At 50.1% G+C, this 22,321-nt stretch overlaps 1 protein-coding gene across 2 annotated transcripts in view; it reads left to right on the plus strand.

Annotated features, from left to right (window-relative positions):
- Positions 1-22,321, plus strand: part of LOC132394444 (class I histocompatibility antigen, F10 alpha chain-like) — a 123,233-nt gene that overhangs the window by 12,269 nt on the left and 88,643 nt on the right. The window contains exons 2-5 of one of the 2 annotated variants that reach the window (XM_059970609.1): positions 8,258-8,518; positions 11,391-11,663; positions 13,677-13,778; positions 19,832-19,876. In XM_059970609.1, the coding sequence (XP_059826592.1) occupies positions 8,258-8,518; positions 11,391-11,663; positions 13,677-13,778; positions 19,832-19,876 (681 nt within the window). The remainder of the gene's footprint in view (positions 1-8,257; positions 8,519-11,390; positions 11,664-13,676; positions 13,779-19,831; positions 19,877-22,321) is intronic. The other variant, XM_059970611.1, reaches the window with a different exon arrangement.

Raw genomic sequence — 22,321 nt, forward strand, 5'->3', positions numbered from 1 at the left:
TTAGTTTGACACAGGCTTAACCACAAACCCACTTAACCAATGAATGCTTAGGGCCATCACACAGCATCCAACGAACTCAATCCCAGATGATCCCTCACAATGAAATCCGTTTTTTCTGGGCGTCTCTGGAAACGGCTCGTTAGCCCCTCGCTAACAGCCAACGGACTCCACGCTGAGAAATCCACCTTTCTCCGGCTTCATACGTCTAGGTGTGTACAACTTTGGCCCGGCCAAGTCCGTGAGATTGGGGTATCTCACCCATCCAGACCCCGGTTTGTGTGAATGCCTCCTCAATAACCCATCGGCATAAAATAACAGATTGCTCTCCGCACATAATTATAAGGAAGTATATTTATGAATGTTAACCAAGGAGTTAGTAAAGAAAAGAAAGATAAAAAAAACAAAAAGGGCCCATTATAGTTAAACAGTCGCATGTTTACAGTTTGGAGCTGAAATCTCCCAAAAGCCAAATTCACTTATCCTTGGTAGACCCCCGCGCCTTTGCTCCATCGAATTGCGTTTTCCCACTGCATCGAATCCCACGACCGGTTCTCTCCAGTGTTGCCTCTCCAGCTGAACACAGACAAAGACCCACACAGGTGTCAGTCACAAAGGCCTTTCTCCCAGCCTTCCCTCGAACTTTCTCCCTGTTCCTCCATCCTGACTGGATGGCCAACCTTCCTAAGCATCCGTTATCTTGAACATTAACCCAAAACAAGCTTTACAGAGAGACCATTACATGAAATACCCTACAGCATTAGCAGTAAAACCTTCAGGGCTACTCCTCCACCTTTACGATCTTGCCCATCTTTCCTAAGTAAAGTATATAATTTAATACTATATTCATCATTGCGCTTTGAGGTCAGCCAGGTTTCAGTTATTATCTCACACTTATACACATTCATATAATTCCAGCTCATTTATTTCATTCTTAATACTTGCATTTATACAGGCCATCCTTTGTCCATTCTGACCACCTTGTCAGTTCTGTTCATAAGCTTCCCGCATAACTTTTTAAATTTGTCTTGCAGAACTGACAGCCTGCCCTTAACCTATGTCATTTGTTCTGTTGTGGACAATGACGACTGGATCCATCCCAGCTCCGGCCAGCCGCATATCTACTCATCCAGGGAGGTCTCCTACTTGTGCTCCTGTTACGAGACCCCTTGTCAGTACCTGATTCTCAATACCCCCCCCCCCCCCAGTCCCTATTACCACTACTTTCTTTTAAGGGGGTTTAGTTTTAGGATTAGAGACGGTCTGCTCTGCGACCACCTCAGAGGTTCCATGGTTATTGTGGAGCATCACTAAATGTTCAAAATGATTGGACACTTCCAATTCTGGAGTTGGTGCTCCTGGACAACATGCACATCTTACGCTGAACTTCCTTCCCACGATCACCCTCCTGTCTCTCTGGTCTGGATCCTCAACCCATGGCTCTCTTGGGGTGCACGCTATCTCCCTAAAGGACATCTGGAGCACATCTGCCAATTCTCTACATCACAGGTCAGCTACCTCCTCCCCAAGTTCCACCAGTGTGTTCCAGAGTTGTTGAATTAACTGACATTTAGAACATAGAACATAGAATAGACAGCACAGTGTTGTACCAACCCTCAAACCCTGCCTCCCATATAACCCCCACCTTAAATTCCTCCAAATACCTGTCTAGTAATCATATGAACTCTCATATTTACATATGAACTCTCCGGGGAGTAATTTTCCATGAATCTGAACATAAGGCAAGACTGACATTACAGAGGCTGCATTTTTATTCTTTTAGGGGAAAGAAATAATGAAGATTAAGTGATTATATTTATTGATAGTCTTAAAAGTAAACTACTATTTATACTACTACTCCTGCTTTGTTCCCGATGTACAGATAGTGCCTAACGCTTAACATGTACTTGGACCTTCTTCGAACTTTCTAGATTTGCATTCCCTGATAATTTCACTTTCTCCACCAGTAAAATATACCACAAAGTGACTCTTGGTCCCACCTTGTTAGGCCTACAACAACTTCACCACTAACTACTGGCTCGCTTTTTCATCAAAAGCACACTAAGCGTCTCTATTACCACTAGTGCTAGTGAACTGCTTATGCAAAGGTGAATAAAGAGTTTGGCATATTCCTTCATTGGTACAAGAGTTGAGATGTCGTCTTACCGCTGTATAAGACATTAATGAGAATACATTTGGAAATATTGTGTACAGGTTTGATCACCCAGCTATAGGAAGGATGCAATTAACCTAGAAATGGTGCAGAAAAGATTCACATACAGTTAGCAGAATTGGACGGTTTGAGTTACAAGGAGTGATTGGAGAGGTTGTGACTGTTTTCCATGGAGTTAAGGAGAGAGGGGTGACTTTCTGGATGTTTATAAAATCATGTGGGGCAAAGATAAAGTGGATGGTCACTAGCTTTTTCTGAGGATTGGAGGACATATGTAGATAAAGATAAGGAGGGAAAGATTTAAAGGGGACCTGAGACTGTTGAGTATGTGGAATGAGCTACTCGGGAAAGTGGTACAGGTGGATACAGTTACAGTGTTTAAAAGATGTTTCGGCAGATACACATCAGAGGCCAGTGAGATATGGGCCTGACACAGGCGAAAGGATTGGCGCAGGGAGGAACCTTTGCCAACATGGTTGAGTTGAGCCATATGGATGTGTTTCAGTGCCATATGAATCTATGATTTCCCAACTCTTGTATTCTGTGCCCTGACCGATGAAGACCAGAGAATCATATGCCTTCTACACTACCTCGCTACTTTCAAGGAACTGTGGATTTGAGCCTCATTTATTGTATGTCCTACCCCATACCCTTACACTTGATGGAATTAGCTTCCATCGGCCCAAAATCCTTCATCAGGAGTGAAGGACTTCACTCCCGAAACGTCATCACTACCTCCTCCCATAGATGCTGTCTGGCCTGCTGAGTTATGCCAGCATTTTGTGTTTTTTTTATTTATTTCCAGCATCCACAGATTCACTCGTGTAATCCCTGTCAAATGCCTTATTCAGGTCATATACTCAACATCTCCCACCCTGCCTTCCTTAGTCTTCTTCACAACCATCTCACAAGATGTTGAAGTTAGTGAGGCAGGATTTCCACAGAGCCCTATTGAATTTCTCTGATCAGACTCTGATGTTCTAAATTTACATAACTCCTTTTGTTTTTTTTGCCAATCGCTTCCCTGCTTCTGATATGAGACTCTCTGCCCGATAGTAACCAGGACTTTCTCTTCTTGAACAAAGGAACAATTATTCAAAATCACACCGGTAGTTAGTAAAGATACAAATATATTTGTCAATGCCCCAGCAACCTTTTTTCTTGCCCCTCTCTATAACCTAGGTATATCACTAGCTCTTCCTTTTTCTTGAAACACCCAGTATCGTAGCATGCTGCACACTGATCTAATTGCGCTGCCTGCCACGGTAGTGTAGCGGCTAGCGTGACATTATCACAGCTTAGGGTGTCAGAGTTCGGAGTTCAATCCTAGTATCCTCTGTCAGGAGTTTGTACATTCTCTCTGAGGATTGCATGGGTTTTCTCCCGATGCTCCAGTTTCTTCCTACAGTCCAAAGATATAGAGTCATAGAAATGTACAGCTCGGTGATAGGCCCTTCAGCCCATCTAATCCATGCTGAACCATTTTAAAATGCTATTCCCATTGACCTGCACTTGGACCATAGCCCTCCATACACCTAACATCCATGTACCTATCCAAAATATTTTAAATGTTGACATTGAGTTTGCATTGCACCATTTCTGCTGGCAGCTCATTCTACGCTCTTACTACCCACTGAATGAAAAATTCTCCACATGTTCTCCTTAATCTTTTCACCTTTCAGCCTTAATCCATGACCTCTAGTCCCACCCAACCTCAGTGGAAAACCCTGCTTGCATTTACCCTATCTATTTACTCTATTGATAGGTGGAGGAGTGGGTAGTATTGAGGAAACTGGGAGTCTGCAGAGAGACTTAGATAGTTTAGGGAAATGGGCAAAGAATTGGCAAATGAAATACAATGTTGGTAAGTGTATGTTCAGACACTATGGTGGAAGAAATAAATGGGCAGACTATTATTTAGATGGTGAGAGAATTCAAAATGCAGTGTCCTTGTGCACTCCAGGTTGCACAAAGGTTAACCTCCAGGTTGAGTAGGTGGTGAAGAAGGCAAATGCAATGTTAGCATTCATTTCTAGAGGTATTGAATATAAGAGCAGGGATGTGATGTTGAGGCTCGTGAGACCACACTTGGAGTATTATGTGCAGTTTTGGGCTCCTTATTTCAGAAAGGATATAATGGAGAAGGTTCAGAGAAGAGTCACAAGAATGATTCCAGGAATGAAAGGGTTACTGTATGAGGAATGTCTCACAGCTCTTTGGGCTGTATTCCCTGGAGTTCAGGAGAATTGCGGGGGGTGGGGGGGGGTGGAATCTCATAGAAACATATCGAATGTTAAAAGGCCTGAACAGATTAGATATGGCAAAGTTATTTCCTATGGTAGGGGAGTCTAGGACAAGAGGGTTTGACTTCAGGATTGAAGGACATCCATTTAGAACAGAAATGAGGAGAAATTACTTCAGTCAGAGGGTGGTCAATCTGTGGAATTTGTTGTCATGAGCAGTTGTGGAGGCCCAGTCATTGGGTACATTTAATGCAGAGATAGATAGGCACTTGATTATCCAGGGCATCAAAGGGTATGGGGAGAAGGCAGGGGAGAGGGGATGACTGGAAGAATTGGATCAGCCATGGTTGAATGGTGGAGCAGATTCAATGGGCTGAATGGCCTACTTCTGCTCCTACATCTTATGGTCTAATACTGCTTATAATTTTGTATACCTCTATCAAATCTCCCTTGAATCTTCTACGTTCCAAGGAATAAAGTCTATTTATTCTTTCTTTATGACTCAGGTCCTCCAGTATCATCCTTATAACTTTTCTTTCAGTCTTAATTACATCTTTCCTTGCAGGTAGGTGGCCAAAATTTCACACAATTCTTTATGCACCTTCAACATAACATCTCATCTCCTGTACTCAATACTTCACTTTCTTTACAACCCGATCTATTTGTGATGCCACTTCCAATGAACTATGTACTTGTATTCCGAGATCCCTTTGTTCTACCACACTCCTCAGTGCCCAATCTTAGTATCATCTGCAGATTTGCTGATCGAGTTAACCACATTATTATCCAGCTCTTTGATATAGATGAGAAACAACAATGGACAGAACACCGATCTCTGTGCACACCTCTAGATACAGGCTTCCAGTCGGAGAGGCAGCCATCTACTACCACTCTCTGGCTTCTCCCACAAAGCCATTGAGTAATCCATTTCACTACATCAGCTTGAATGCTGAGCGAATGAATCTTCTTGACCAATCTCCCATGCAGGACCTTGTCAAATATCTTGATAAAGCCCATGTAGACAACATCTAGTGGTCATTGTAAATTGTCTCATGATTAGGTTTAGGCTCAGATTAAAACCAGTGGTTGCTGGTGGCATGGCTCATAGAGCTGGAACGGCCCTTCCAGATGTTTATCAAAAATTACAGTAGCATCTTGATCAACAGGGCAAATGGTTCAATTAATTCAGATAGGTATGAAGTTTTGTAGTCAGTTCCAGGTACGTCTTTCATGATGAATGGTTCGGAATGTTTTAGAAGAGGTTGTTGTTGTTGAGTGCCATCGAGTCATCGCAACCCTATGGGTAGTGTAATTGGCCGTCAAGTTTTCATAACAAGATACAGAAGTAGATTGCCAGGCCTTTCTTCTGCACAAATACTGCTGCTGCCCATGTTGGGACCCAACAGGATTCAAACTCAGGATCAGTGCTGATGCCACTACACCACCGGCCGGTTAGAAGAGGTACCTAGGTGTAAAACTACACAATTCCCTGGAAGTGGCATCACAGGTAGGTAGGTTGGCGAAGAATGGTTTTGGCAGGTTCGTCTTCACCAGTCAAGTCACTGAGTATAGAAGTTGGTTCGTTATTTACAGAACATTAGTGTGGATTCATTAGGAGTATTGTGATCTAGTTTCGTCACCCTGTTTCAGGAAAGATGCAATTAAACTGTAAAATAGCAGAGGAGATTTATGAGCATGTTGCCTGGACTGGAGGGATTGTTATGGAGACTGACTGGGCAGCCTGGGATTTTTGACTTTGGGATTTAGGAGCATGAGGGGGTGATCTTGTTGAAGTGCGTAACAGGTAGGAAGGACAAATGAGATTTGGTGGATGTTGTGCACGTGGATTTTCAGAAGGCCTTTGACAAAGTATCACATGCAAGGCTGATTAATAAGATACATGGCATTACTGGAAAGATACTAGTGTGGATAAAGCAAGGGCTGATTGTTAGGAGGCAGAGTGTAGGAATGAAGGAAGAATTTTCTGGTTGGATACTGGTGACTAGTTACGTTCTGCAGGGGTCAGTTTCGGGATTGCTTCTCTTTACATTGTATGTCACTGATTTGGAATTGCCACAGAATTGATGGCTTTATGGCCAAGTTTGAGGATGATATGAAGATAGGTGGAGGGACAGGCAGTGTTCATGAAGCAGAGAGGCTGTAGAAGGACTTGGGCAGATTAGGAGAGCAGGCAAAGAAGTGGCAGATGGAATACAGTGTCAGGAAGTGTATGGTCATGCACTTCGGTAGAAGGAATAATAGCATAGACAATTTTCTAAATGGAAAGAGAATTCAAAAGTCTGAGGTGCAAAGGGACTTGGGATAATCTTGGGATTCCCTCAAGATTAACTTTCAGATTGAGTTGGTGCTGAGGAAGGCATGTGAAATTTTAGCATTAATTTTGAGAGGACTGGAATATAAAAGCAAGGATGTTATGTTAAGGCTTTGTAAGGCACTGGTTAGCCTCACTTGGAGTACTGTGAGCAGTTTTGAGCCCCTTTTTTAAAGGAAGGATGAGCAGACATTGGGGAGGGTTCAGAGGAGGGTCATAAGAATGACTCTGGGATTGAAACACTCTATGGGAGTATGAGGAGCAATTGATGGGTCTAGCCTTGTACTCGCTGGAAATAAGGTGAATGAGGAGTGATCTCATTGAAACCTATCAAATGATGAAATGACAGAACAGGCTCAATGGGCCAAATGGCCTCAATCTGCTCCTATGTCTTCTGGTTTTATTGTAACATCTTGAGGGCGAACGCTCATAATCTTTTTCCCAGGGTTGGGTAATCAGGGCAAAGGTTTAAGGTGGGAGGGGAAAGAGGGCAGAGACGTTTCTAAAGGGCAACTTCTTCACCCAGTGGGTGATTCATTTTTGCCGGAGTTTATGCCAGATAAAGTGGTGAGGTAGGTACAGTAACACCATTCAAAAGGTACAGAGTTTGGCTGGAATTGAACCCAGAACACTCACACTATAAAACTTTATGCTAACCATTGCATTCCTCTATCAAAGGGCAAATCTGCTTTGCTTTTCCTCACAGAATGGCCGCACCTCTTTTCCTACCCTTCCTATAGCTTTCCTCCACCAGTGATCCCACAAATTCTGCCTGTCCCACTGTTGCCTCTGGTTCTGCTGACTGAGTGACGTCCTGTCCATCAGTGGAGGGTTCGTTCTCCACTTAGATCCTCTCTCTGCCTCAAATGTGGTTTTCCAGACACAGCAGCATATGGAGCTGAGGTGATCCACTTATGGGAGGTGTAACAGCCTCCCCCCCCCCTCTTTGGACACCCTGACAGTAACCCCAGGAGTCACTGTGGGTCAGAGGTGAAGTGAGAAGCACTCTACAGGAGCTGGGAGAGTGCTGCTACTGGTGGGGAACTTGGTGCGAGTTCTCAGCTGGTCTCTCCACTGACAGCAGGGAGAAACTAAACCAGGGAGGGAGCACAGACTATTCCTGACCGTGACTGGAAGTGTTCTCACCAGCACTGAGCACCTCCCTATCCGTCCAGAGACACTTACCCCGACCTCAGAGAGACACACTGATGATTTAACCCAGTCTGGTCCTGATGAATGTGTTCTGTTCCATAACCCCGCTCCATCACTCGGTCCGGGACACCACAGCTCATTCGGGGGAACTGCAGATGTGATCAGGGTTTCACTCCCACTATCTCCAGCTGAGGCTCACGTGCCTCGGGATGAGGAGTCAGTCCCGGTTCTCTGGGTTTGGGATCCTGATTCTCTCGGGGGTTGGGATTGGAGCCCAGTGTCTCAGGGTGCTGGTTTCAGAAATGGCTCCCCCTCGGAACCTGGACTCCCAGTCACTCTGACTCTCTGTTCCAATTTCAGGCTCTCACTCTCTCCGTTATTTCAACATGGCGGTGACCCCGGGGTCAGGTGTCCCTGAGTTTGTGGTGGTTGGGTATGTGGATGAGGAGAAGATCGTTTACTACGACAGTGTGTTGGGACGGACGGTGCCCCGACAGCAGTGGATGGCGGAGAGTCAGGGACCCGACTACTGGGAACGGGAGACACAGATCTTTCGGGGCAATGAGCAGGTGTCCAAGGCCAACATCCACACCCTGATGAGACAGACCAACCAGACAGGGGGTGAGTGGTGAACAACGTTGGGGGAAGCAGTGGCTGGAGGGTCTGCACGTGTATGGTGAGGGTGATGAAAGGGACTTGTAGGGATGATACGGGGGTGGGAATGGTGGGTGATGGTTGGGACTGTGCAGTGGTGGGAGGAGGGGGGCCTAGGGAATGATGGTAGGGCCTGTATGGAGGTGATGAAGGGGTGATGGAAGGGAATGTGAGTGAGGGTGGAAGATAGGTGACGGTTGGGACTGTGCAGGGCGGGTGTGGGGAAGGGTGTTACAGTGGGAGCTCAGTGTAGGTGGCGGAGTGATGGTAGTGATTGTGTGGGGATGGATGATGGTGCAGTGGTGGGGGAAGGGCCGTGTGTGGGTGGGGAAGGGGTGATGGGTGTGACCGTATGGTGGTGGGGTGGGGAATGATGATGGGAACTGTGCAGAGGTGGGAGTCCGTGGATAACGGTAGGGACCAGGCAATAGAAGGGTAATGGTGGAGACTGTACTGGGGGTGGGGTGTGAGTCACGGTCGAGACCATATGGGGGTAGGGAGGGAGGTGATGGTAGGGGCAGTATGGAGGTGGGGGTGAGTGGGGGTCGGTGGGTAACATTTGGGATGTGGGGGGAGGGTTTTATTGGTGACCGTGGGGTGGGGAGGTAATGATAGTGACCAGGGGTGTGGTGGGTTGTCGTGCAGGATATTGCATGGGGATGTGAGTCTAGAGGGTGACAGCAGGGACCAGGTGGGGTGAGGTGTGGAACGGTGGTAGGCATTGTGTTGGGGGGGGGTAATGATAGAGGCAGTGTGGGAGTGACTGTAGGGGGTGAGGGTAGGGACTGTCTGAAGAGTGGTAGGGGTCACAGCGGGGACTGTGTGGGGTTAACAGTAGGGACTGTGTAATGGGTGGAAATTTGACAGTAATGAATTCGTGAGTGTGAAGATACAGGAAATGTGCAATGTGTCGGGGTGATGGTTGGGACTATGTGGCAGTGTGACATTAGGTATTGTCTGGGGTGATGGTAGAGACTCTGTGGGGACTGATGGTAGGGACCATGCTATATGTGTGAGGCTGATATTGGGGACTGTGTTACAGTGACAGTAGAGACTGTGTGACGGTGGTGGGGGGGACTGTGCAGTGCCCGGGGAGTGGCTTTAGTGACTGTGTGTTGGTGTGATAGCGGGAACCATGTGGTGATGAGGTTGGATACTGTCAGGGGCCAGTGATAGTCGGGACCATGGGGGGATGACGGTAGGGATTGTGTGATGGTGATGGTAGGGACGGTCTGATGGGTGGGGGAGGAGATGGGGTGAGGGTGTGACGCTGTGGACAATTGAGATGTGGTGTCATTGGGTGTGATGGTGGGGACTGTGAAAGTGACATAGGAGAATGTTTGATGGGTGGGGTGACAGTGGGGAACGTTCGATTGGTGGGAGTGACGGTGGAGAATGTTCGATGGGTGGTGGGTTACGATGGGGAATGTTCGATGGGTGGGGTGATGGTGGGGAACGTTCGATGGGTGGGGGTGACGGTGGAGAATGTTCGATGGGTGGGGGGTTACAGTGGGGAATGTTCGATGGGTGGGGTGATGGTGGGGAACGTTTGATGGGTGGGGGTGACAGTGGGGAATGTTCGATGGGTGGGGGTGGCGGTGGGGAATGTTCGATGGGTGGGGTGACGGTGGGGAATGTTCGATGGGTGGGGGTTACGGTGGGGAATGCTCGATGGGTGGGGGTGGCGGTGGGGAATGTTCGATGGGTGGGGTGACGGTGGGGAACGTTTGATGGGTGGGGGTGACAGTGGGGAATGTTCGATGGGTGGGGTGACGGTGGGGAACGTTTGATGGGTGGGGGTGACAGTGGGGAATGTTCGATGGGTGGGGTGACGGTGGGGAATGTTCGATGGGTGGGGGTTACGGTGGGGAATGTTCGATGGGTGGGGGTGGCGGTGGGGAATGTTCGATGGGTGGGGTGACGGTGGGGAATGTTCGATGGGTGGGGGTTACGGTGGGGAATGCTCGATGGGTGGGGTGACAGTGTGGAATGTTCGGTGGGTGGGGGTGATGGTGGAGAATGTTCGATGGGTGGGGTGATGGTGGGGAACGTTCGATGGGTGGGGGTGACGGTGGAGAATGTTCAATGGGTGGGGGGTTACGGTGGGGAATGTTCGATGGGTGGGGTAATGGTGGGGAACGTTCGATGGGTGGGGGTGACGGTGGAGAATGTTCGATGGGTGGGGTTGATGGTGGGGAATGTTCGATGGGTGGGGGTGGCGGTGGGGAATGTTCAATGGGTGGGGGTGATGGTGGAGAATGTTCGATGGGTGGGGGGTTACAGTGGGGAATGTTCGATGGGTGGGGTGATGGTGTGGAATGTTCGATGGGTGTGGGTGACGGTGGGGAAGGTTTGATGGGTGGGGGTGATGGTGGAGAATGTTCGATGGGTGGGGGGTTACGGTGGGGAATGTTCGATGGGTGGGGTGATGGTGGGGAACATTCGATGGGTGGGGGTTACGGTGGGGAATGCTCGATGGGTGGGGTGACAGTGTGGAATGTTCGGTGGGTGGGGGTGATGGTGGAGAATGTTCGATGGGTGGGGTGACGGGTGGAACGTTCGATGGGTGGGAGTGACGGTGGGGAATGTTCGATGGGTGGGGTGACGGTGGGGAACGTTCGATGGGTGGGGGTTACGGTGGGGAATGTTCGATGGGTGGGGTGACGGTGGGGAATGTTCGAAGGGTGGGGTGACAGTGGGGAATGTTCATTGGGTGGGAGGTGACGGTGGGGAATTTTCGATGGGTGGGGTGACTTTAGGGATTGTGTTCGGGTGACTGTGAGGGTTTACAGGAGGGGAAGTTGTGCCCTCCTCCCCCCTGACAGTCAGTTTGTTCCAGGGATCCACTTTCTCCAGAGGATGTATGGCTGTGAACTCCGTGACGATGGGACCACCACCGGGTTCAATCGGTACGGCTGGGACGGGTCAGACTTCATCTCCTTCGACAAGGACCGGATGGTGTGGGTGACCCCTGTGCCCTGGGGTCAGATCACTAAGGACAAGTGGGATCGGAACACGGCCATGAACCAGGATTTGAAGGGATACCTGGAGCAGGAGTGCATCGAATGGCTGACAAGATACGTCAGGGCCGGGGAGAGTCACCTGCAACCCAGTGAGTGGGGGCTGTGGTGGAGAACTGTGTGTCTGGGAGAGTTCCCCCCCCCCACCGCCCCATCGCCAACTCTGACATGCTCTCGCCATTTCCTCCTCCCCTCACCCTTCATCTCCACACTCCCTGTTTGATTGCCCCAGTCTCCTTGACCCCTGTCTCCTTGCCCCAATCTCCTCATCCCCATCTCTTCATGTTCCTGTCTGTTCAACCCCCATCTCCTCACTCCCCGTCTCCTTGTCCCATTTCCTTGTCCCTGTCCCCGCCACCCCATCACTCCGTCCCCTGTCTCCTCACCCCCAGTCGAATCACCAACTGTCCCCTCCCCCCTGCTGTCTCCCTTACTGCATCACCCTCTCCTCTCCCCCTCACCATCTCCCTCCTCGCCCCCTTCTCTCCTCTTCACTGTCTCCTCTACCCCTATTTCCCTCCTCTACCTCCTTTGCCCTTTCCCCCTCAACGCCTCTTCCCCATTCAGCATCTCCTCTTCACCCCCTTGCCATTTCCCCATTGGCGACTCCTCTCCCCTTGTCCTCTCCTCTACCCACTCACCCTCTGCCCTTGCCCTCTCCTTTCCCCCCTCCCCATTGCCCTCTCCACCTCCTCATCATTTTCCCTTCCCTACTCACCAGCTCCACTCCCCTTCCTCTGCCTCCTCTTTCCCTTGCCCTTCCTCCTCACTGTCTCCTCTTCACCAGCTCGCATTTCCCCTCCCCTACTTGCTGACATCTCCCCGTTCCTGTCTCACCTCGCTGTCTCCTCCCCCCTTGCCATCTCCCTTACCCACTCGCTCTCCCCTCTCCCTCCTCCCCTTCCTCCTTCTCCATCTCCTTTCCCTTCTCCCTCCTTGTCTCCCCTCCTCCTGCTCACCGATTTCGTTGACTCCTCTGCCTCCAATAGACTTCTCTCCCCCATCCCCAACTCCTCTCCCCTCGCCTTCTCTCTCCCTCCCCCTCCCTGCTGTCTCCTCTATCCCCCTTGATGTTTCCACCCCCTCGCCATTTCCTCTCCTTCCCATCTCCTCTTCCCCTCCCACCGTCTCCTCAACCCCTCCCACCATCCTCTTTCCCTACCCATCTCCCCTCCCCCTCACCATCTCCCCTCAACCATCTTGCCTCCCCTCCTCTTTGCCATTTGCACTCCCACCTCACCATCTCCCCTCCCCCCATCTCCCCTCCCCCTTTGCCGCTTCTTCTCCCTCCTCTCTGTTTCCACTCACTGTTGCCTCTCCCCCTCCTCACTATTTTCACTCCTCCCTCCCTGTTTTCACCCCCCCTCACCGCCTCCTGTCCCTCCTCACTGTTTCCACTCTCACCCTCGCCGCCTTTTCACCATCATCATTGCCGTCTCCTCCCCCCCAATGCTTCTACTCTCCCTTCACCCTCTCCTCTCACCGTCCCTTGCCACCTCCTCTCCCTCCCCTTTCTGCCCCCACTCACTGCCTCCCCTCCCACCCACAGATCCCCCCGAAGTCTGGTTCACCGCCTCCGAAGATGGCCGCCTCCTCTCCTGTGTGGCCACTGGCTTCTACCCTCAGTCCATCGACGTGACTATTCTGCGGAATGGCCGGATCATGGAGGAGACCCATTCCCACGGGATCCTGCCCAATCACGACAACACCTACCAGCTGACCAGGACGGTGTGGGTGGAGCCGACGGACACTGCAGAGTTCTGCTGTCAGGTGGAACACCGGGGTGTCCGAGACCCCCTCGTCTTGTTCCTGTTCACACATGAGACATTCTCAATGGCGGGGTGGTGCATGGGCAGTGCTGGTGAGTGTGCTCTGCTGACCACTGGCCCAGGGCTGGGATGGTGAGGGGACTCTGGTCCAAGAGCACAGTGAGGGGTCACTGCTGACCACTGGCCCAAGAGAGGACAGAGTGAGGAATCAGTGATTCTAAGACAGTCTCTCTCTGTGGGATGGGAGGGTGAGGGTGTGGGTGGGGTTGGTGGAGGGAGAATCGGGGTTATCCCTGTCTCTGTCACTGATGTCACTGTTTCTCTGAATCCCAACAGGTCCGAAGCCCAACTCCATCCCAATCTGGATCATCGCTGTCGTTGTGGTCCTGGTGATCCTGGTGGTCGTCATCGCTGTTGGTGTTGCCTACAAAAAGAGAGGTAGGACTGGAGGGAGTCGGACTGTTCCCCTGGGGAAGGGGGCTTGGGCAGGGTATGTCCTCCTGGTGTTCCTCAGCAAATCCCATCCCACCACCCTTGTGTTTCTACTCCCAAAGGTGCCCACATCCAATGTTGCCCATCTTCACCCCACCATTCCCCATCACTTTACCTTCTCCCATTATAAAGTATCCGTGTTGTCTCTGCTTCTCTCTGTAGGGTCCTGGAGCAGAACTGTATAACACAGTACTGGCCCTCTGGCCCACAACATTGTGTCAACCTCTTAACCCACTCCATGGTCAATTCAACACATCCCTCTCACAAATCGTCCATCTTTCTTTCATTCACGAGCCTCTTAAATGTCCTTAATGTGTCAGCCTCATCCACCACCCTGAGCAGTGTTCCACTCACCCTCTGACATCCCCAATCCCCCGTACTTGCCTTCAATCACCTTACAAGGATGTTCTTTGGTATTAGGCGTTGCTTCCCTGGTGAAAGCAAAAGCTGGTTGTCCGCATTTTCTAAGCTTATCATCTCATTGACTAACGGACACTGTACTCTACTTTCCCCCAGTGCAAGAGTCACCGAGTCAGACTGTATGGAATTAATTCCTTTGGCCTGACTTGCCATTACTGTATACTCTGTATACACATGTACCTGTATACTCTGATCCCATTTCTAGCCCTCTATGACTTACTTGTCTCTTTCTATCTTCAATGATAAGAGAGTCTATCTTCACTGTTCCTTCAGACAGTGTGTTTGATTCCAGCCATCTTCTGGGGCAGGGTGAGTGAAACATTCTTTCCTCCGGTCACTTCCAGTGATCTTGCTCCTCACTTACAGACTCTGGTTATGGACGCCTCTGCTCCAGGAAATCAGTTCCTCCTACCTGTCCCACCTGAGCCTCTCATTACCGTGTGCATCCATACCTGGTGGACCTGAGCAGGGTCAGTATTAGAGTAAATGGTCACTCCAAACCTTCCACTGACCACTCTGTCACACACCAGCTTTGTTCCGTCTCATGGCCTCACAATGAGTTGGGGCCCCTGCTGGTCCTGTTGGATGTGTCTCCTTTCGCAAATTGTAGCTTGAGTTCTGTTTGATTGGGATTCAGAACCCACTGGGCAGGTACTGAATCTATCTGGTTATATGCTGGGGATGTGGGACCGTTCTCACTGACTGTCTCTGTTTTACAGCAGTGTGTTTCTCAGCAGAGAACGAAGGCTACAATCCCACCAAAAGTAAGTTCACTAAATCACAGCTGGATGGTTGTGTTACATTGTTCATGTTCACTGTGTCTGATTCACTGAATGGGTTGTGTGTGTGTGTGTGTGACACCACTGTGTATGTCTCTGTCGATGTGAGAGATTACCCGTATATACCTGTGTTTGTGGGGTGGTGTATTGTGTGATGTGGCTGTCTTTGTTTCTCCGAGTCTGCACTGCATTGGTAATAAATGTTTTCCTGCCTGTCCTTCCATTCACAGCTTCTGACAAAGGAGAATCCTTTGAGAGAGGAAGTCCTTACACTTCCTGCCCCTACACTTCCTCCCTCACCACCATTCAGGGCCCCAGACAGTCCTTCCAAGTGAGGCGACACTTCACCTGTGAGTCGGCTGGTGTGGTATACTGCATTCGGTGCTCCCGGTGTGGCCTTTTATATATTGGTGAGACCTGATGCAGACTGGGAGACGGTTTCGCTGAACACCTACTCTCGGCCTGCCAGAGAAAGCAGGATCTCCCAGTGGCCACAACATTTTAATTCCATGCCCCATTCCCATTCTGATATGTCTATCCATGGCCTCCTCTATTGTCAAAACGAATCCAAGCTCAGGTTGGAGGAACAACACCTTATGTACCAGCTGAGTAGCCTCCAACCTGATGGCATGAACATTGACTTCTCTAACTTCCGTTAATGCCCCTCCTCCCGTTCTTACTCCATCCCTGACATATTTAGTTGTTTGCCTGTTCTCCATGTCCCTCTGGTGGGGAACTTGGTGCAAGTTCTCAGCTGGTCTCTCCACTGACAGCAGGGAGCAACTAAACCAGGTAGGGAACACAGACTATTCCTGACCGTGACTGGAAGTGTTCTCACCAGCACTGAGCACCTCCCTATCCGTCCAGAGACACTTACCCCGACCTCAGAGAGACACACAGATGATTTGACCAGTCCGGTCCTGGTGAACATGTCCTGTTTCATAACCCCGCTCCATCACCCAGTCGGGACACCACAGCTCATGGATATCGGCAGCTCAGCCAGGGAACTGCAGATGTGATCAGGGATATGGACCCTCACTGTCTTCAGGTGCTGCTCAAAGTGATGCATAGAAACATAGAAAGCCTACAGCACAATACAGGCCCTTTGGCCCACAAAATTGTGCCGAACATGTCCCTACCTTAGAAATTACTAGAGTCGCCCATAGCCCTCTATTTTTCTAAGCTCCATGTACCTATCCAAAAGTCTCTTAAAAGATCCTATCGTATCTGTCTTCACCACTGTCGCCGGCAGCCCATTCCACATGCTCGCCACTCTGTGTTTATAAAAAAAAAGAAAAAATGTACCTACTTCCAAGCACCTTAACCCTGTGCCCTCTTGTGCTTGCCACTTCAGCCCTGGGAAAAAGCCTCTGACTATCCACATGATCAATGCCTCTCATCATCTTATACACCTCTATCAGGTCACCTCTCATCCTCCGTCACTCCAAGGAGAAAAAGCCGAGTTCACTCAACCTATTCTCATAAGGCATGCTCCCCAATCCAGGCAACATTCTTGTAAAGGCCAGGCACCAGGAAGATGCTTCTGCCTGTAGATGCTGCCTGGCCTACTGTGTTCCACCAGCATTTTGTGTGTGTTGCTTGAATTTCCAGCATCTGCAGATTTCCTTGTGTGTGCTTTTTAAACATCCTTGTAAATCTCCTCTGCATCCTTTCTATGGTGAGGCGACCAGAACTGAGCACAGTACTCCAAGTGGGGTCTGACCTAGGTCCTACATAGCTGCAACATTACCTCTCTGCTCTTAAATTCAATTCCATAATTGATGAAGGCCAATACACCGTAAGCCTTCTTAGCCACAGAGTCAACCTGCGCAGCTGCTTTGAGCGTCCTGTGGACTCGGACCCCACGATCCCTCTGATCCTCCATACTGCCGAGATTCTTACCATCAATACTATATTTTGCCATCATATTTGACCTACCAAAATGAACCAGCTCACACTTATCTGGGTTGAACTCCATCTGTCACTTCTCAGCCCAGTTCTGCATCCTATCGATGTCTTTTGCATTTTATCAATGTGTGGATTGACCGGATTTGGGACCCGGATGCTCTCAGGGGTAGGGAGGGTGGTGTTTGACCCCAGTGTCTCAGGTCTCAGAATGCTGGTTGCAGGCATATGGGTTACCTTGCAATCTGGACTCCCAGCTTCTCTGACTCTCTCCTTGTGTTCCAGGTTCTCACTCTCTCCATTTTTTATACACGGGGGTGACCCCGGGGTCGGGGGTCCCTGAGTTCATGATGGCGGGGTATGTGGACAAGGAGCAGATCAGTTACTACGACAGTGTGTTGGGACGAGAGGTGCCCCGTCAGCAGTGGATGGCGGAGAGTCAAGGACCCGACTACTGGGAACAGCAGACACAGATTTCTCAGGACACTGAGCCCGTGTTCAAGGCCAGCATCCGGACCCTGATGAGCCGGACCAACCAGACAGGGGGTGAGTGGTGATCAACTTGAAATGAGGGGGTGACAGGAAGGACCAGACATGGGGAGTGTAATGAAGAGCAATGGGAGGGATTGTGAGAGGTAGGGAATGGGGTGACTGGGGATTGTGAGTGGGATGGGGTGACTGGGGATTGGGGGAACAGGGTGACTGTGGGGTTTGTGGTGGGACGGGGTGACTGGGATTTGTAGGGGGATGGGGTGACTGGGGATTGTGGGGGGAACGGGGTGACGGGATTGTGGGGGAAATGGGGTGACTGGGGATTGTGGGGGGACAGGGTGACTGTGGGTATTATGGGGGAAACGGGGTAACTGAGAATTGTGGGGGGTATGGGGTGACTGTGGGTATTGTGGGGGGAAATGGGGTGACTGTGGGGATTGTGGGGGGGTTGTCTGAGCCACATTTGATGGATATGGATGTACCCCCCCCCGGGTTGTTCCAGGGATCCACACTCTACAGTTAATGCTCGGCTGTGAGCTCCGTGATGATGGGACCACCACCGGTTTCTGGCAGTACGGCTGGGACGGGTCGGATGTTCTCAGCCTCGACAAGGACCGGATGGTGTGGGTGACCCCTGTGCCCTGGGGTCAGATCAGCAAAATCAAGTTGGACCAGAACACGGCCATAAACCAGTACAACGAGAGATACCTGGAACAGATCTGTACTGAGTGGGTGATGAAATACGTCAAGGCCGGGGAGAGTCACCTGGAACCCAGTGAGTTGGGAGAGTGAGGAGTGAGTGTGTGTCTGGGAGTGACTCCCCCTCGCCTACATCCCTCTCCACCCCCTTGCCATCGTACACATCCACACCAGTCTCCTCTCGCCCCCGCCTCCTCTTCCCCCCGCGCTGTTTCTCCTTGACATTTCCTCTTTCCCTATGCCCTCTGCTCCTCCTCCCTTTCTGCCTCCACTCACTGCCTCCTCTCACACTCCCAGATCCCCCCGAAGTCTACTTCACCGCCTCCGAGGACAACCGCCTCCTCTCCTGTGTGGCCACTGGTTTCTACCCTCAGTCCATCGACGTGACTATTCTGCGGAATGGCCGGATCATGGAGGAGACCCATTCCCACGGGATCCTGCCCAATCACGACAACACCTACCAGCTGACCAGGACGGTGTGGGTGGAGCCCACAGACACTGCAGAGTTCTCCTGTTGGGTGGAACACCGGGGTCTCCCCGAGCCCCTCGTCCTGATCCTGGGTAAGAGACATTCACTAGTGGGGCGGTACACAGGCAGTGAGAGTGAGGGGGTTTGGTTGACCACAGGCCCAGGAGAGGACGGAAAAGGAATCAGTGATTCTAAGACAGCGTGGTTGGTGGGATGGGAGGGTGTGGGTGGGGTTGGTGAAGGGAGAATTGGGGTAATCCTGTCTCTGTCACTGATGTGACTGTTCCTCTGAATCACAAATAGGTTCGAAGCCCAACTCCATCCCAATCTGGATCCTTGCTATATTTGTGGTCCTGGTGATCCTGGTGGTGGTCATCATCGCTGTTGGTGTTGCCTACAAAACTAAAGGTAGCACTGGAGGGAGTTGGACTATTCCCCTGGGGAAGGGGGCTTGGGCAGGGTATGTCCTCCTGGCATTCCTCAGCAAACCCCATCCCAGCACCCTTGTGTTTCTACACCCAAGGGTGCCCACATCCAACACTGTCTGTCTTCACCCCACCATTCCCCACCTCTTTTCCTTCTCTCGTTATAACGGTTTCCACTTCTTGACCGTCCTTAATGTGTCAACCTCTATCACCACCAGCAGTGTTCCACACAACCCTGTGATGTCACCATCCCCCCGCCTCTGTACTTCAATCATCTTACAAGCATGTTCTTTGGTATTTGGCATTGCTTCTCTGGTTTTAAAAAAAAAGTTGGTTGTCCACTTTATCTATATCTCTTATCATCTTATAGACTAAAGATCACTTTGTACTCTACTTGCCCCCAGTGCAAAAGTCACCGAGTCAGACTGGATGGAATTAGTCCCTTTGGCCTGACATGCCATTGCTGGGTACTTGCTTGCATACTCTGATCCCACTTCCTTGCCCTCTCTATCTTGGTGTTTCAAGTACCTGTCTAGATCTATCTTCAATGTTGTGAGAGTCTGTTCTCACCGCCCCATCAGTGTGTTCGATTCCAGCCACCCTCTGGGGTTGTGGGGTGGGGGGAGGTTGGTGGTGTGTGAAACATTCTTTCTTCCAGTCACTCCCACCGTTCTTGCTTCTCAGTTCCAGATTCTGATCTTGGACTCCTCTGCTCTGGGAAATCAATTTCTCCTACTTGCTCTACCTAAGCCTCTCATTACCGTGTGCATCTTATCTGATGGACCTGACCAGGGTCTCTGTGTTTTTCAGCAGCGTGTTTCTCAGCAGGGAACAAAGGCTACAATCCCACCAAAAGTAAGTTCGCTGTGAATCACAGCTGGATGGTTGTATTACATTGTTCATATTCACTGTGTCTGATGGGTTCTGTGTGAGTGTGTGTGTGTGTGTGTGTGTGTGTGTGACGCTTTTCTGTATGTCTCTGTCAGGGTGTGAGATTACCCGTATATACCTGTGTTTGTGCGGTGGTGTATTGTGTGATGTGGCTGTCTTTGTTTCTCTGAGTCTGCACTGTATTGGTAATAAATGTTTTCCTGCCTGTCCTTCCATTCACAGCTTCTGACAAAGGAGAATCCTCCTCCAACTCCTCTGCCCTGGCCTGAGGTAGGAACCGTGTTGGACACCGGTCAATACTGGGCTTCCCAGCTCTTGTCACTGGAGCTGGAGCTGGTCATTACAGCACAGTCTGGGCACTGAGAAACCCCGGTCCGGAACCGGAACTGTGGGAGGGGGTGTAACCAGTCCCCACAGCACCTCACCCTGGGAATGGCCTCCTGCTCCGTTCCATTCCAGGGATCCAGTGCCCAGTTTTCATGGTTTGTCACTGGAATTGCTGCTTTTCCAGGGTTGCTCAGTGTTTTGTGGTGGGGGAGGGGGGTAGGGAGAGTTTGGGGTACGGGGGTGTTGTGGGTGATTTATGGTGGTGAGGGGAGATGGGTTTTGTGGGATGTGTTATGGTTGTGATGTGGTGGGGAATGGGTTTAATGTTATAGATTATGTTGTAGTGCCTGTTGGAAAAAAAAATCCTTGCCCAGGCTTGTGCCCTGGAAACTTTCCAAGGCGCAAATTCACGGTGTATCGAGACTAACACAGAGGCCTACATACCTACCTACTGCTTGTAGGGAATTGGAATCACTGGACATTATTCCCAGTGGTGGGTTTCAGTTGGTTTCATTGTCAGTGTTGGGGAGGTTTACTGCTGATGCCTCACTCCTTAGCCATTTTTCCTCACCCCTCTCCTCCTGTTCTGCCGGAAATTCAGTTCCCCGCAGGATATTGATGAAGAAATCTATGGGAACAGAGTGTAATTCTGGGAATTCACTTATCCCTGCATGCATAAGTGCTACACCTGTCCCTACACCTCCTCTCTTACCACCATTCAGGGACACTTCAAATGTAATGCGGGACCACTCTAGAATTCAAATAGTCAGTTGAAGTTTGACCCAAATAAACTAGAAAGAAAGCTGAGCTAAGAAACCCGTGTGTGCATAACAGGAAGACTTTGCAGTGGAGATGTTCCACCTACAGTCTGGGTACCTTCATGTAGAGGGAAGGGAAACTAATGCCAGAGTTCTCTAATGCCAAAGGAGAAAGTCCATGCACCCCAGATCCCTCCATTCATTCACTACATCCTTTCAAGTTCATATCATACCTTTTGAAATGTAACATGACACTTTTCACAGGATTAAACTTCATCCACCTCCTCTCCATCCATTCCACCACTCTCTTATCAACTTCTTCACAAATCAGACCCTCCAGTTCTGTACAGACTGCAGATTAGACCCCAGTGACTGTGGACCACCAGCTGTAGGGAGTGAGACAGCAGTCAGGAAGTGAGGATGGTGAATGAAGATCAGAGAAGGGCAGAGAGGATCATTACTGTTAGGTTTGGTCCAGCTCCTTATCTGTACCCCCATGCTTGTACCCATGGGGTTTGTCCCACAGGTATAGTACAACAGCCTATTCCCGCAGTGTCTGTGCCCCCTATGTCTCTGCCCACAGGACACCATCAGGGTCCTTATCTCAGGGTATGTGCCCTCATGTTCAGTACCTCCCTCTATCAGTGCTACATCAGCTTCCATATCCAGCGTATCATCCTTCATCATTTTCATCATCCGTGGTGGAAAACCACCTCATCACAGCTTCTCCTCATACTTCACTTTTGGCTTACTGTAGGGACCACTCCCTTCGTGACTCACTGGTCCACTCATCCCACCCCTCTACATGCACCATTGGTGTCCCCATACCCTCTCTACCGCCACCATCTAGGGACCTGAACACCCCTTCCAGGTATTAATTTGCACCACTTCCAAATTCCTCCAGTTTTCAGTACTCCAGCCTGATTTGTATCAGCGAGATCAAGTGGCAGCCATTTAGCAGTCTTGTGTCCTGTCCACACCACTGACCTGACCTTTCACCTTATACAACCCATTGTTCTGCACATTCTACTTTCAGATATTGGGTAATCAGTATCCTCTGTGTTCCTTCCAATTTGCTATGTTCTCTCTAGCTTACTCCCCACCCCTTTATCCAGTTTGCTTCCCTCTCCAACGCTCACTCTGATCCCACCTGCCCATTCGATAATAAATAGGTTTAAATACACTGATTTATCTGGGGTTTTCCTCCCTTGGCCAAACCCCTCCTACTACCACACCCTCACCAACTGTCTCCTCTGCTATCTGGAGCCATCCACCTATCACCCCTCTCCTTCTGGTTCTACCTATTACTAACAGAGTCTGTCTC

The sequence above is a fragment of the Hypanus sabinus genome, chromosome 5 (genome assembly GCF_030144855.1).
Source record: "Hypanus sabinus isolate sHypSab1 chromosome 5, sHypSab1.hap1, whole genome shotgun sequence".
NCBI lineage: Eukaryota > Metazoa > Chordata > Chondrichthyes > Myliobatiformes > Dasyatidae > Hypanus > Hypanus sabinus.